We start from the raw sequence: 15,772 nt of genomic DNA, 5'->3' as shown, positions 1-15,772 counted from the left end.
TATGGCTTATGGGACAAACTGAATATATATTTATTAATAAGACTTTAATTAACTGTAAAGGCAAACCCTTACCGGACATTGTCTATATATCTTGGCACAGATACATAAAATTATTACATTTTTACTAAGTTACCTGACGATGGTCCACAAGGTGATTATCTTAATTGATATTATTAATGACCGAGAATAGATATATTTCCACGGGAAGAACGTTATAAAAAACAAACGTGAGCATAAATTAATAATAACTTAAAATCGATTGATTCAACTGACGCAAATGTTTCCAAATCCGTTTATCGCCCAAAAACCTTCAAATTTATTCATCTTTTATTAAATGCTTGTTGCACGACTAGCAATTCCACGTGCACGTCTGGATGCCTTTTTTAAACATATTCCCAAGACCCTGTATGTCCTACGATGGCCAGGTGGAGAACGTGCATCTAAAGACTTACATAACAGAAATACTAATATCTGCACTTCCGGAAAGCCAATTAACAGTTACTTACATCGCGCTGCAACAAGCTGTTGAAACTGGGCAGATAGAAATAAAACGGTAATGATCAAAAGTGCATTATACCGACAATACATTCTAATATTGTAAAATCATCGGCGTGAATCGTATTGCACAACAGAAAACTTCCATTTTCCATTTTCGCCTTCCTTTATTTCAATTTCACATTCATTCATGCGAAGCGTGAATCTAATCAATTCGCCTGCGAGTAACGTTTTCTCATTGATTGTTTTGAGTAACACCTTTTCAATTTAAGATCAATTCGCCATAATGTTTCATCTGCCTAGTTTCTGACTACCAACTTTCATTCTGAAGGTGTTAAACAACTGTACGTATTCAGTTAGATGAGAACGGTTTCTAAGCTAACACTGACTAGGTGATAAGTCCCAATTAACTTTCGCTTTCTGCTAAAAGCGACAGTGAGTTTATCTTGCAGTGTTTAGCACATTTTCTAAACATTGCAAATTAAATTTAACTCAATCCAATTTTTTATGAGATGACGACCACCATTAAAGTATCTTAAAACACAAAACTAACTAAGATAAATGAAAGTAACACGAGAATTTGTACGGTAATCGACTTATACATTTGTCCTGGATTAGTGACCCACATCAATTTTCCCAATGTGCAAAGTGTGACTTATTTGCGACATAACGGAAAACTTTCGTTTTCCTTCCTGATGCCCACCAACGTGTTTGACTGGTTTATTAATGACTAACGCCAATCGAGTATTGGCAAATAGTTAAATGTCTCGTTCCAACGTTAATGCAAAGTTTAAGGTCAGCTAATTATGATGCTGTTTAATTTTCTTTTGTTTTATTTTATTCCAACGCCAATTAAACGCGATCCCTGATCGCTTTTGCTCATTTAATGAAAACTTTTTAAGCTAACGATTTTTTAGTTCGATCATAAAAAGCGTAGGTTTAGAAAAATACAGTTTGGAGATTTTTGTAAAAATCTGTTTTGTTTGAAGCCCCTTTGGTAAAATCTATCTGGGGTTTTTCCAAGATTAAAGTTGAAAAAATATGAGATTGAGGATGTGACTTGCAGAATGCCTGCTTACACGTGGAAGCTTTGTTGGTTATTCAGACAATGGAGCAATCGCTCGTAATTACATTTTTGAATCATAGTGCCAAAAACAGGACTGGAACTTTTTAGTTTTATTCGAAAAAAAAATATTAGAAAACTCATAAGGTCATCCAAAATGAAGAAGATGGTCATCAAAAGCTCAAATCTTCCAATTTTTCCAAATAATTCAAGACAAACCTTGTTAACTGAGTGGAGGAAATTCATTCAGTTAACAACGAACTAACTTCGGAATTTTTTTATCGTTAGAGCATACGTTGGATAGCAATAGAAAAAATTGTGCTCTATCACAACGCCTTGCTAAAATCATGGAATATCCATCTGGTGCAAGTTAGAACATATCTGGACATTTGATGATCTCAGGAACTTCCAGAACCGGTTTCAATCTCATTAGCTATTATCAACTGGCTTTAGTCTGAAATCAGCACCCTGCTGATGAGGGCTAATTCGTTCGAAACTGGTCCTGGAGGGTGCCTGGGATTTTATGTACTTATATCAAAATATTTTAACGGCTCTGATGGCGCTCAAAGTTTCGTTGTTCTTCGAACATAAGATCATTGAAAAGTTACGAGTCTAATCAAGATTGATTGAATTTGTTTTACTCTAAAAAAGTTAATAATTCTGGAAGATCTTTAGTATGATGTGGGGGGATTGCGTTTGTCTGAAATTTCATAGACGGTCCCAGATTTAGTCCAATTTTTCATGCATCAAGATTTTTAAAATTGAATTAAAACCAAAAAACGTTTTGCTTTGCAAAAGCTAAAAAAAACTAAACTTTAGGCTATTTATTTAAGCTCGTGCAGCATGTTTAAGCATGTTTGATATATGAAAGCTTACATTTTGGTTGAAAATGTTGGAAAATTGTTGAAAACATAATTATTTATTATTTGGGGCACAATTTTTCAACAAAAGAAGTAGGTACCTACATGCGGATTCTAGAGAAAAATGTTGCTGTTGTAAGCCGATAGGTCCTATTTCTTAATTACCTTGCGCTCGTAAAAACTTAGAAGATAAGGCCAAAAAGTATATAAAAGATTGCTTTACAAGATAATTGAAATAACAAAATTATTTAAGAAAGCTCGTAATTTAATTAAAACTACTAAGCTTCAAAAATATTTTGATAATCACAACCTAATAACGAGAAAAAACCATTAGAAGGTTGTTTCATCTGTTTTCAAAGAGCAATTTTGATTTTTTTTTAATTGCAGTCCTGATTTCATATCGCCGACGAATTATAACAAATTATCTATTGTAAACGCACATATGGAAGCTCATATTGCTTTGGTTGCACATTTTTAATTATTATTGTACAATTTGTTTTTTATATTTTTCAAATATTTGCTTCTGTGTAACATAGTTTGCCAAACACTTTTTAAACCAGTTCAAAATTAAACTGAATACAACATTTTTTGTTCTTTTTTTATCTTTTCGAGCTCAAAGCTTTACCACGGTAAAGGTAAAGATTTATTCTCATTTTTCCTTAACTTAAGTATACAGCCTAGATACGAGATACGAAGTCGGTTAAATTAAGGGTAAGTTGCGCAAATTAGCATTTTTAAAAATGAAGTATTTCTCTTATTTTTTGAGATATTTGGAAAAAAATTGATTTTTTCGGATTTCGGGACCTTTCCTTTTTGGAAGTTATTTGAAATTATCACTTTCTCATGGCACCTTCTCGAGCTCTACAAGATGTAAGTGTCTATGAAAATGTATTACAACGTTTCGCTTTTTTTAAACCATTATCAACTTTTCTTTTTCAGATGGACCGAAAAAAGGTACATTTGCAACTTGTTCTTAATTTAACTGACTTCATATCTCTTACGGTTTCGGAGATCCCCATGCAATGCATCCTTATCTTGGACACCCTACCCTGCTCATATTTCGATGTTCACAATACAGCTTAAATATTCGCTAAACATTTCTTTAAAAAATGCTATATTTGCTCAACTGATTCTAACTAAGGGAAAATCTGCAGAGTTGTCTGTGTTTTATCGATTTAACTAAGGGTTTTAACAGTGTTAGATAGACTAAGCGCCGTTCTGAATATACTGCAGAATCAACAGTTCCGAATAATATTTCAAACATTAAACACCGACAATAAAACAAAACTGACATCAAAATAACACGGTAAGCCGGAAGAAATACCAATAATATGATACGCAGACGACACCATCTTTATGGCAGAGAGCGAGAATAATCTGTCTTCTAGAGTGCCTTCTACAAAGCTGTCGAAAAGTACAATATGACGATATCAGAAGAGGAAACGAATTGAATGGTGATATCTAAAGAAGCAAACAGGCAGAAACATAACAGTGGAATTATCACATTAATGAATGGACAACAGAATCGTGCGTATGTATAACGAGAGATGGAAAGACATTTCATAGAAATTTCTAAGAAAGGTGAAGACAAGGTGGCGAAACTGCTGACAATCAACCTCCCAAGAGCCAAACGCTGGAAAAATCATCAGGTTTCATGCGATTTTCGTAATTAGATGCCAAGCAGGAACATATAATAAAGTTGGAACTAACCAACTATTTCTTGGATTTCATCTTGTCAAATATTTCTTCGACGATGATTATAAAAGAAACTGCTGGGTAGACATGATAGGTCGAAAACAGTAAGTTGAAATCATTATTTAGTACTGTATAAAGTTGCCTGATCCAAATAATGTAAGTAATTTTTTTTTCAAATTATCAAGTTTGTTTCCCTGTTTTTCCTGAGAGCAAATATTGGCAAACGTTTATGATCATTGAGTTATAAGTATTTATTTTGTAGCTGCTTTGGCAAATACACAACAAGTGGCTAGAGATAAATACGATCTTTAACAGAGAGTTAAAATGGAAAAAAGTAACAAATTCAATTGAAACGTATATTCTTTAACTCCCGGATAACCTACATTATTATCTAAAGTGATACTAATCCCCAAATGCCACGAATGCGATAACCATGTTGATAACCAGATCAATTATCTTTATCAACTGCATTGTTTTGATCACTTGGTAAAATTTGACTCGAATTCGCACACACGATTTTTTTGTGATAAATCAAGTAAATATTTTATTATCTGCCGAAATGTAGGTCGCTGATTTACACAGCGACCTACATTTATTCAGAATAGGTAACTAATTTCGTTTTTTTTTTATGATGACAGTAAATTTATAGGCTTTGTGTATTGATTGTACTTTTTGGCGACTTGCAGATTAGCGGACATAAGCGGTTTTTAAACTGCAGGCAGTTTAAGTCGACCCAAAAAAATGGCAAGCTTCAGAAAATGGTTTTTGTATGAAGTCCCTCACAAATATTGGAATTACTTAGCAAAATAAACTGAGATTATGAAAATATATGTTTTGACATTAACATTATTCAGTGTATCTCACAAACCGACGAGATTGAAATGGAACATGTAAATAATTCAATGAATCACCCAGCGCAAGGAAACCATATTTACTGATCAGAATTAAATAAACTTAACCAACATTGTTAAACCTAAATAAATCGTTGTTGTGGTAGCAACCTGTAATTAGCACCTACAATATGGACACGCAAATAAATGTCTCCTATTTGCATGTATGCAAAGTACTTAACAATTCCCGGTTCTGTGCTTTGCACACAATGCAAAAATGCATTCACGATTAATTCCGATCACTGCCATCAATGGCGGTTTCTCACGTACTTAAATCGAAGTTATCAAGCCATTAAAGTCTGATTTAAGTCATTAAACTACGAAATAATGCGATTAGGTACGCCCATCACCTGAAAATCTGACAAGTTCGGATGCGTTCATCAAAACCGCTCTGCAACCCATTGATTCTTAGTCTTGGGTCTCGATTAATAGATCGGCATTAACGGAAACACTAATCAAATGAGGCGAATCAATGATTGATTGACCTACCACAATATGCTGATGACTGGTATCCTCATTATTCCACCCACCAGAGGCCTTGGAACCGCGGCAACTTGGATAGGTGTGGTAGGCGCACATCACTGCACCTAACCATCACATATCGGCACAATTTAGGAGACAGTGTTAGAAGATTAAAAGGCGAAATCGGCACCAGGAGACACAATCGCGAACTAAAGTTGAGCCGATCCAGAGAGCGATGCTGGAAAAGCGACGTGGCTACTGGATCAATAAACGTGTGTTGCAGGGCTGGACCAGACGAGGGGATGCAATTAGGGGAAACCGACTGACTTTGGAATGAGTCAATGAGAGTTCTATTGTTTGTCTGACTTCACTTGGTTCTTTCAAACGGTCTGAATCGGTTGTGGATGCGAAACAGTCGAACAGAGCAGAGAATGGAGTTAGAGAGCGGACAATTTAAAGTCCCATTCACATTTAATAACAAAAAAAAAACTGCAGTAAAGTATTTTGAAGCCAGCTTTGGATTTGTGAGCAAAGCTCACTCACTAGTGTGTCTTACCTAAGATGGAAACAGCCCTGCATTTTATTTGCTTTTGAAAACAGGATTCTCAGTTTTCGGACAGAGGTAGCACATCAAGAGTTTAATTGTTTAAGGTACCAATTTCTCACTTCAATAGCCACTTTGTCAGCGCACTAACGCTATTACTCTCAAATTTACAATTAGAAGCGGTTAATTTGCTGCCAAGATAATGAAGACTGATACAAAACTTCGGACTTTGCGTGAATTAAAAAAATGACACAACTTTTTCAAATATCTCTATCGCCTCTCAAAATATTGAAAATTGCCTCTATTCGCAAAGTCGTTGTAGGCACTCACATCCGAAGTTAGAACGAGCTAACAATTAAGCTCATCACGTTACCTCTGTACCGAAACGGAAAACCCTGCTTCCAAAATAAACAAAATACAGGGCTGTTTCCATCTTAAGTAATTAAGTCGCTCAACAAAATATTGTGATGAAGTTAGAAGTATATTCGGAGGAATACCAGCAATTGCGTGACTTATTCTATCCTGCAACTCCTCAATATTTTGTGGCATATTTTTTAAACTGCATTTTTAATATGACCAATCAGAAGAAAGTCAACTGGGGTCAAATCGGGAGACCGACCTGGCCATTCAATTGTCCCCTGCTACCAAACCATTTCTCAGGAAATGTTTCGTACTTTGCGTCCAAAATCCCATATCCTATCATCATTAATATTTGAATTCGCTCAGTTTCACTTAAACGTGCCATTAATTCATATAAAGCAAATTTTTGACATTCGTGAATTAGAGATTAAGGGTTTAGAACAAAAGAATGACTTGGCGTTGCTATACTGACCTAAACTTCCGAAGATAACTTGATGAACAGTGTTTTTATATTTGAATTAATAATTTGTCGAATTAAATCAAAACATAATTTTGAGAACTCGGTATCTACAAAACGGTTTAATTTAAAAATGTAATGTATTATACGATTTTTTTGTGTTGTTATAGGTTGGAGAACGTGGAGAAACAGGGAGTTTTGCATTAGAAAAAAAGCGACATTGCGTTGCTGTGGTTTTTTGATTGATCCTGTATGCACATTTTTTCTTTACGTAAATAGACCGGAAATAACTTTACAATTTTTGTCATAATCGTTTTATTCTAGGTATCTCAGTTTAGAAAATAATTAACCGTTTCCATACATAAAATCCAATCTGTATAACATTAATTACTCTGGAGTTATTTCCGTTTTATTTTTGCTATTAATACTATATTAAATTTAATATTTGGGCTTTCATCCGCGTGTGCCGACTTGGGGAAATATTCACTAATTCCGAGCAAACATATCTGATGATTTTAATTATTAGACCAAATTGCATAAAATATCTAAAAGAAGGCGGGCATATTCACATTCAGACAATGTATAAAAAGGTATCGAATAAGAAAGTATGAAAAATTTACCAAGACATTGATGGTAACAATCTCGTGATTAACAGTTACTGATATCAATTAGCTAAATTCATAATTCTTGCGTTTAGTTAGCGAAAATTACTTAGAGCTGGAGAGTAGAGATAAGTATTCGAGTCGCAAATTTCTCAAAGGTTTCGGCGAATAAAAATATTTAATTTAAAAGCGATCAAGCCTTTTAGGAATGCGAAACGACAAATAAATTTGTAATTTTTTTGCTGTTTTTCTGAAATCGGGATTTCCATCATTACGTACATTTTTTTAAATTTTAATACCCAATCAAACTTAAAAACTGATGGTTCTTTTTCACATTAAATCCATGTGCTAACGAGATGTATACAGTGTATACAAGTGTTCATTTGATACTACCAACTTCAACTTTATTATGACACAATCCAGAATCCGGGTTTTATTATGGGTTTCGTAACTTTTAGTATTAATCCGTCTAAGTTTAAAAGCGTTATCAAGCTATAAATCATAGTGGTCTCATGTGAGCCTATACAATGTATTATAAAATGAATGATCCATTGTCTCTAGCCATGATCGATAATCAATTCATATTCCATATTTTCTTCTCGAAATACGACAATTTTATTTGCCTCCAAAATTCAAATTTTGTACTATTTCCCATCGCTCAAACTTACTTCCCCATAAAGGGTGGATTCCACAAGAGCGGGTCGGAACTTTGAATAAACGCAAAAGAGAACCGAGTACAGAATACCAGACTTTGTTTAGTTATTTATACATAGAACTTTCCCCCTTTTTCAAATCTCGCTTGTTAACTGCTGAACTACTAAGTTTGAACTGATAAGCTTTAAATTTTAGAATATCGAAATTCTAAAACTTAAACCATTTTCACATAATAAGTTTTAAAAGTTAAGAGAAAATATCCAATGAAAACAAAAATGTTATCTGCACCAACTAACATAACATCCGTTACTTTTTTGTTCTTTTGGATGACATTAACATCATTTCTCACCTCAAGCGAACTGTGTTGGAGTCCTACCATTTATATTCATTCCGTAGACGCTTTCGAAAGATTTATCGTCCAGCTAAAATTTATTTGTTTAGTTTCATCCGAATCTGTGTCTTTCAGAACCTTAGGCCGTCGATTATATTTAGACTATTTTTAAACTAACTTTGCAACATTACTTTGAGTCTAGTGGATTTAGAGATCAACTACAATTTACATCAATCTACTAGTTAAATGAGATTAACTATTGATGATGGTAACTTGGTGGTAAATGCATTTTACTTTGTTGCTTTGTCACTTTAATTCCTCTAAATTCTAAAACTCGACTTTGGAAATACAACATGAATTGCATTCTTCATTGTTGAAAGTTTGTGCACATGTTACTTTTTCAATAAAAAGGTATTTCTTTTACATAAAGTATGTCGACTTATGCGAACGAAGTCTTCTTTAATGTATTCTGCAAAATATCGAAGATAAAAGAATTGAAATTTTTAATGACTTGTTTTCGATTACAATTTTTATTTTTTATTTATACAAAGCTCAAACGCTTTTCTAGTATTATCTGTTTTATTATATTATTAAGTACCATCCCTATTTTCGTGCATTTTTTGGCAAACTTTTCCATGTTTTCATATTCAAATTCCTTCCATTCATTCCCATTTCATGTCCAAAACATTTCCTTCTCGAAAAGCACAACTGAATTCTGGTTTTCAAAATGTTTTTTGAAATTTTGGCTACTTTTTTCTTTTCACGTTTATTAATGCTAGTGGTAAGAGAGTAATAGAGAATACTGTTCTTTTAGCTTTGTTAAACTTTTCTGTTACGTAGCACTTTTTAACGTCTTTAGAAGCCTTTTGCTCTTTACTCTTTGTTACTTGCAATCACCATTCAATCGTCGATTTTTACACATTTTCTATATGATTTTTTTAACTCAGTATTGATAAAATTATTATTTTGTCTGCGAGTAGCCGTTGGACTGTTTTACTTTGTATTTTTTAATGGAGAAGAGAGTTCGATTTTATGTTTTTAACTAAAAGCTGTTTACAGTTTTTCCATGATAATTATAGTTTTTTGTCCTACTTTATTAAATATATATTTCCTCAATTGTTTCACAGTTGAAATGATCTATTTTATTTTTATTTTCATATAATTTATATATTTTTTGTTTTGGTGCATCTTCTTGAAATCCGAGTCCAGTTAAATTTGAATACAACTTTACAGTTGAAAAAGTGGAAGTTCAAACATCGTGAATCGCGAAATATTGTCTGAAATCACAATCATATTGTTGTTTTGAAAATACTGAAGAAATATAGGTTTAACAAAGTACGAGAAGCAATGATATATGGGATGAAAAAACTGAAAACCTCTCTAAATTAAAAACATCATATTTCTATCTGGAAATTTTTTGAGTTGAATGCAGCTACACATTAGTATTAATTTATTAAATGATAAAATGATCGTTTTAGCAATACCTACTGGATGCAAGTGAAGCATATTCAAAATGTGACAAATTCCGTTAATGAAAGATTTTTGTGAGAAACGTAAAGTAAAGAGGAAAACGACTTTAAAAACATGCAAAACTCGCATTCAACACAAAATTTTAAGAAAAAGAAGTCAAATTTTTAAAAAAATTTCGAAACCATAAATTAATTTAATTAGACATGAAACGAAAAACACTCTAATGCCTTTCAAAAGAGAAGCATTCGAAATAATTTTGAATATTTTGAATTAGGTAAAAAAATAAGTAGAAAATTTAGCCTAAGTTTAAACTGAAAAATTGACCTAGGCTTTGGAACTAAATGGACAAATCAATTATTTCTTAAATTACAAACTAATAATAATAGACTATAAAATACCAATAACGTTCCAATCAGGACACTTATAGCAGCTTTCGCTATGTTTATTGCCGCATTTTGCACTTATCAATTTATGAATATATATACTTTATGAATTCATAGGTACCATACATTCTCCAGAAATAAACTGTTATGCATGGAGAAATTAGAGATTTGCATGCCAGAAACATAATTCTTTTGCATGGTTGTTTACAAATTCATTATGAAACTTTGGCAGCTTTAAGCTTTTATGGGCATTATTTGCCATTGACCTTAAGCTTTGGTTGGGAAGTCATCGAGCACGCATTTCCGGTCATGCAGTGTTTCCGGGTATTAAAATATGGTAAATTAAGTTTACTGCAGTTTACCCGAAATGCGAAAGGTAAAACTTTATGAGCATAAAAATTAAATCAGGGCAAGCAAACGTGTAAAGTTTATTAACGGATCAACACTGAGCCAAACCAGATGCTGCTAAACATCGATTAAAATCGAAATACATACGCCAAAATTTAGAAGTAAATGTTTCCATTTTTGGAAAGTTCCAGCAGGTACGCTTCCAATCCAACGTTCAGTCGCTTCCACAATTACGCCTGAGCCAAGTGATAGTAATACAGATGAAGAAAATCCAAAAACCTTTTCAGCTTCCAGTTTTCCTTCATTGTATATTGATGGTCAATAATTCGATTTCTTCATAATTTTAAGCAAATTAGCCGGCAGCAAAAAGAAAATTTTAGCCTGGAAAGGCTGCATACAAAACACCGATAAAGAGAAAATTTAATGAACTTAAACTTAATAATAAGTGAATTAAGCTTTCTCCCATTTTTGGGTTTTAAGCCAATCGCTCAATTGAAAAGCTTCCTCTAAATTTCGCCTGAACGATGGCCTCAAAGCCCTCAAACCTCATAATGGCATTAGTTTACTCAAAAACGAAAAAGTATGGATTGATAAAAGAATACAAAACTTTTAACACTGGAAAGCAATCAGGTGATTAAATGTGCACAATAAAACCCTTAATGAAATTTGCAAGTAACGTTGGCATTCAAATGTGCCCATTATTAATACCATAAAATACATAACATCTTCAAGAAAAATCGTAATGATATCAAAGTACACAGACACGAAAGAGAGCCAAATGGAAGGTGTCAGGAAGTCATTCACACAGCACGATTTTGTAGTTAGTCTCATCGCCATCTAAAAATATATGCGGTTCAAATTGAGTTTTAAATACCTTTGACATACGGAATTAATCTTCAGGTGTTAGGCTGTTAAGCATGCTGATTTACGGCAACGCCTTTCACGAAGGTATTTATTATTGCTCTGGATTTTTGATTGGAGCTGGAATTTGAATAAGTTAGTTGCTTAATTTAGATGTTCAGTACCGGAAATGCAACACATCATAAACAGCAAAAGTTGAAATTATGACTCCAAATAGTCCATGGATCATTACATTAATTGCGGATCTGTTTCTTTAAGAGCTTAAGAAAACCTAATAAATAACCAAGTGCAAAGTCATATTTTAAAGTTTGCAATAGGAGGTGCGATCAGAAATATTTATTTGGAAAAAACATGCAATAATCCCCATGTAGCAGCTTTCTGAAACTTGACCGCAACGTATTTTTAGAAAGCAAAAGGAATATCARACAATAACTTTTTAGTATAATGGTGCAGATGAAATAATAATAATTAAAAAGGTGTTTTACGACCGATATCACATGTGCTAACAGTCATTTTAGACKGTGGCTAATACAAAACACTTGGCAAGTCGTCGATTGTGAGCTTGAATTAAAAGTTACGACATGAGTAATACCTAAAGCTTTAAAATATCTGCTTCTTCCAAAGTTTCCATCTTAATAAATGCTTCGATTTTTTCTGTCACTGTAAAGTTGTTYCTGACTATTTCGTGCKAAACTTTGTTCTGCCTCTGTCTSAACWGGAATAAGGCAGAACAAAAAACGACATTGAATTTTTTATCACGRAMAAAAAGCAAATAGTYAAAAATACTACTAAATTTCACGACAGAACAAAATAAACTTTTGAATAGAACAACAGCAAGAATTGAATACAAGTGGACGATGTTGAAAAATACCAAAAAAAACTATAAAGGAAAAAATTGGAGACGCTAAAACGAGTAATTTAGAGTATTTAAACAAACAGAAAACAAAGATAACTTTCTATAAATTCTAAAAATTTCATGACGGAGACAAGATAATCAGTAACAAATTACTGGGAAAACACTAGCAACATAAAGAAGAGCTGAAGAAAATTTTTCAAAGCTTGAAAATAAGAACAAACCAGACCAAAATAAATACTCTGTAAATGCTAATGGGAATGCACTGTAAAAATCAGTAAACAAGTCAGCAAAAGAGCTCTAGAGCAGGCCAAGATATAATAAACATTCGAGTCACAAAATAATGCTCGAAATTGTTGAAACGAATACATTTCAAATTGAACAATTTTTGCCTAAACTTTGCAAGCTCGTTTAGGTGAAATACATTTTTTTACTTTGGTTCTCCAATACCTACAAATCACCAGTTCTCTTTCAACCTTGGGCCTACAAAAACAAATAAAAGAAAATATATTACACAAAAGAACTAATCTATAATCCTACCCATAATTTCCAAATATGTAGTTTGTTATACAGGAAAAAACTCAAATAAAATTTATCTTAATTGCACAATTGCATGATTGATAACCATATCTATTTGGGGATTGAAAATATTAGTCATCAACAGACTCACTTAGGCACCTTTCCGTGCTCTTTTGTATCTTTAAAGCTGAGGTTTTTTTCATATAAAACTCTCTATGTAAGGATAACAGCCGAAATTAGCAAGCAGGAAGAGTAACGAAATGAAAAAGCTTCCTTAAGAAAAAAAACAAAGAAACATTTGAAATATCGTATGAATAGTTCTTCCGTAACAAATTACCGACTTCATCAACATTATTCCCTTCGTTGGTAGCCGGGCATTTTATTGACCTCTCAGATTGTTTTACCTTGAGCTTTGCAAAAAACTTACATTGAATTATTTACAGCGTCACTGTCTATTATTTCTTAACCGCCGTGGATGTTACTTTGTGTCTGATCGACTGTTTTAAAATAGGTAGTGAATTTATGTTCGGTTGAATGAAATATTTCAATCACAAAATGTTTCCAAACAGGTTATTGATGAATATGCAGACTAACTCAACCAGCTCTTTTTATTGCTTGTTCAAGCAGTCATAAATATCGTTATTTCAAGAAGCTCTTGCACATTTTATAAAGCAAGTTGCAAGAAAAAACGCACATAAGATACAAAGTGGTGTGAACGTTCACTAAGATGCAAATGTTAAAGAATATTTTAAAGTTTGTTCAATAAAAAATTGAGTGGTAAAGATTGTTCCCTATGGAAATGCAAGAATGCTTTTACGTTTTGATTTCGCTTAAGTTGGACTGTTATTTCCAACTTTAACTTTATTGAATTAGATGTAATTTTCCGACAAAACGTTTACTAAAAAATGAACCATTTGCTGGCGAGTTTACAATTTGAACCAAAAGATATGCAAAACCCCGTTTGATATGCTTTTGGTTAAACATTACTTAAGTGTTTGTAAAGATGTTATCATGCAAAATTTTTTTTTTTGTACAGAAAATATGTCGGACTTTTTCGAGTAATATGTAGCTCTTCACATGTTTATTATGTACACAATATAAGAAAAAATATACATAACTCACAATAATATTGATAATAAGCCAAATCTAGCATTACTAACATAATTAGCCATTGTTTTCTGAATATTATTTGATTATTAGAAACTAAACTATCATATCTACGGCACATAAATTATAATAGTTGTATTGTTCGCGTTGCTAATCGATTCGGAGTCTATAAACAACAACAAATAGTTCCTCGTATGACTTGTAAACGATTTTTTAATCGAAATTAAAGGAATTCTCAATACTAATTCTGCTATGTTATAGAGGACCAATTAAAGCAAATAAATCCAAAGCACTGCGAGCAAGTCTTCTTTGCAAATTAATTTACAGTATTTTTTATAATGTTGTTATAACTTTTAGCAAAAATTCTAACAGCGAATCTGCAAAGTCCAACATTTTGATACAATATCAGTAAAACAAAATTAATAAAATAAAGTGAAAGAAGCCATCGGCCTTCATACCGATATGTGAAAATTATATCAAAGAAACACTCAGGGTAGTTTAAGGAAGAAATCAAGCCTACAATTTGCATTTCCTACTAATATTCCGTGAAAAAATCGTCAAATTTCACTCAGAAGAACTCAGATATTTCCGACCAGATGGATATAGATCGAGACTAAGAGATGCAAACCTGAAGTCCACAAGACCGGTACGAAAACCTGTTTTAATTCAGTACCACCTATGGTCCCGTTTAAATTGTTTCGGGCAAAGTTGTCGCATGGTAACTTCGACATCGGAAATCAGTGCTTCAAAGACAACTTTTATTTATGCAAGAAAACGCCAGGTTTCTACCGAATCTATAGATTGACCTCTAATACGACCGGATCTAAACTTCATTGAACTACTTAAAGCGGAGTCAAGATATAATATAAACAAAACAAACATCAGTTAATAATATGTTTTCAAGACAACATACTTTTTTGACTGAATTCTTAACAGCTTTTATGTTTCACATTGTTTTCGTTTCGAATGTAAAAAAACAACAATTCTGTCAATTCTTTCAAGCAGCTTTGAAATTGAAATTTTTCCAGGTTCATTATTAGTACCGTTTGTACTTTTCCACCAAATCCTAAATAATACAATAAAAGTGTATCTGTGCGATTTTGTTATGTCAAAACTAGATTTGATATAAAATGTTTTATTGAATTAAACCAATACAGAATCATTTCTTGTTAACGTGCAGTTTAAATCTTGAAAGGATACTTTGAAGAACCAAATCATAAGAATCAGCTTAATGTTGTGACATCCAAATAGAAATTCTTCCTAAAAAACTTACAGGATACAATAAGATGGATAAAATTAATTAGAATGGATATATTTATACTAAAACATGTCATCTCTTAAAAGGCAATAGAAATCACGTGAATTAAAAGATGAGCCGAGAACTACAAACTTTTATCAATAAATCATAGAAATATATAAACCAGTTTAGAATTATAAATTTATTTATTTAAATTCGAGTTCCCAGCTGTGGAAAGTTGAGAAATCATTACAAATGAGCACAGCTTGGTTCTACTTAACAAAAAAATACCAAAAGTTGGCATTATTATTCGCAATGGCTATTAAACATGGTGAAACAATGCTCAATTTTTAAACTTTAGCGGTTTGCACTTTTTTCTGTGTATTAGACGGTAATAGGAGAAAATAATTAACGAAGTAGTACTAAAAGCGGTGTTCACGTTGATATCTGTTAATCGGGACAAGTGAAAGTGGATAAACTCGCTCTCAAAGTCAAGGTTTAGAACGAAATGTTGCAAATTATTCGGTTTCTTTTTCTTGAACTCGGCCTTAAAAGGTAATATTTCACGTAGAATTTATTCC

General features: G+C 32.6%; 1 protein-coding gene across 4 annotated transcripts in view; it reads right to left on the bottom strand.

The window, feature by feature from the left end:
• The window catches only part of LOC109543638 (dual specificity tyrosine-phosphorylation-regulated kinase 4), a 94,909-nt gene that overhangs the window by 44,665 nt on the left and 34,472 nt on the right, over nt 1-15,772 (bottom strand). Inside the window, exon 1 of one of the 4 annotated variants that reach the window (XM_019913453.2) lies at nt 5,493-5,668. The exons of 2 other annotated variants lie outside the window; for them this stretch is intronic. In XM_019913453.2, coding sequence (XP_019769012.1) covers nt 5,493-5,582 — 90 coding nt within the window. In that variant the 5' untranslated portion in view covers nt 5,583-5,668. Of the gene's footprint in view, nt 1-5,492; nt 5,669-15,772 lie in introns of those variants that run through there. One more of the 4 variants, XM_019913451.2, reaches the window with a different exon arrangement.

This window comes from Dendroctonus ponderosae, unplaced genomic scaffold, assembly GCF_020466585.1.
Source record: "Dendroctonus ponderosae isolate FM_Combo_2020 unplaced genomic scaffold, Dpon_F_20191213v2 Dpon_F_20191213_3, whole genome shotgun sequence".
NCBI lineage: Eukaryota > Metazoa > Arthropoda > Insecta > Coleoptera > Curculionidae > Dendroctonus > Dendroctonus ponderosae.
The sequence above is the reverse complement of the archived record's forward strand: the minus strand, read 5'-3'. Positions and strand labels throughout refer to the sequence as shown.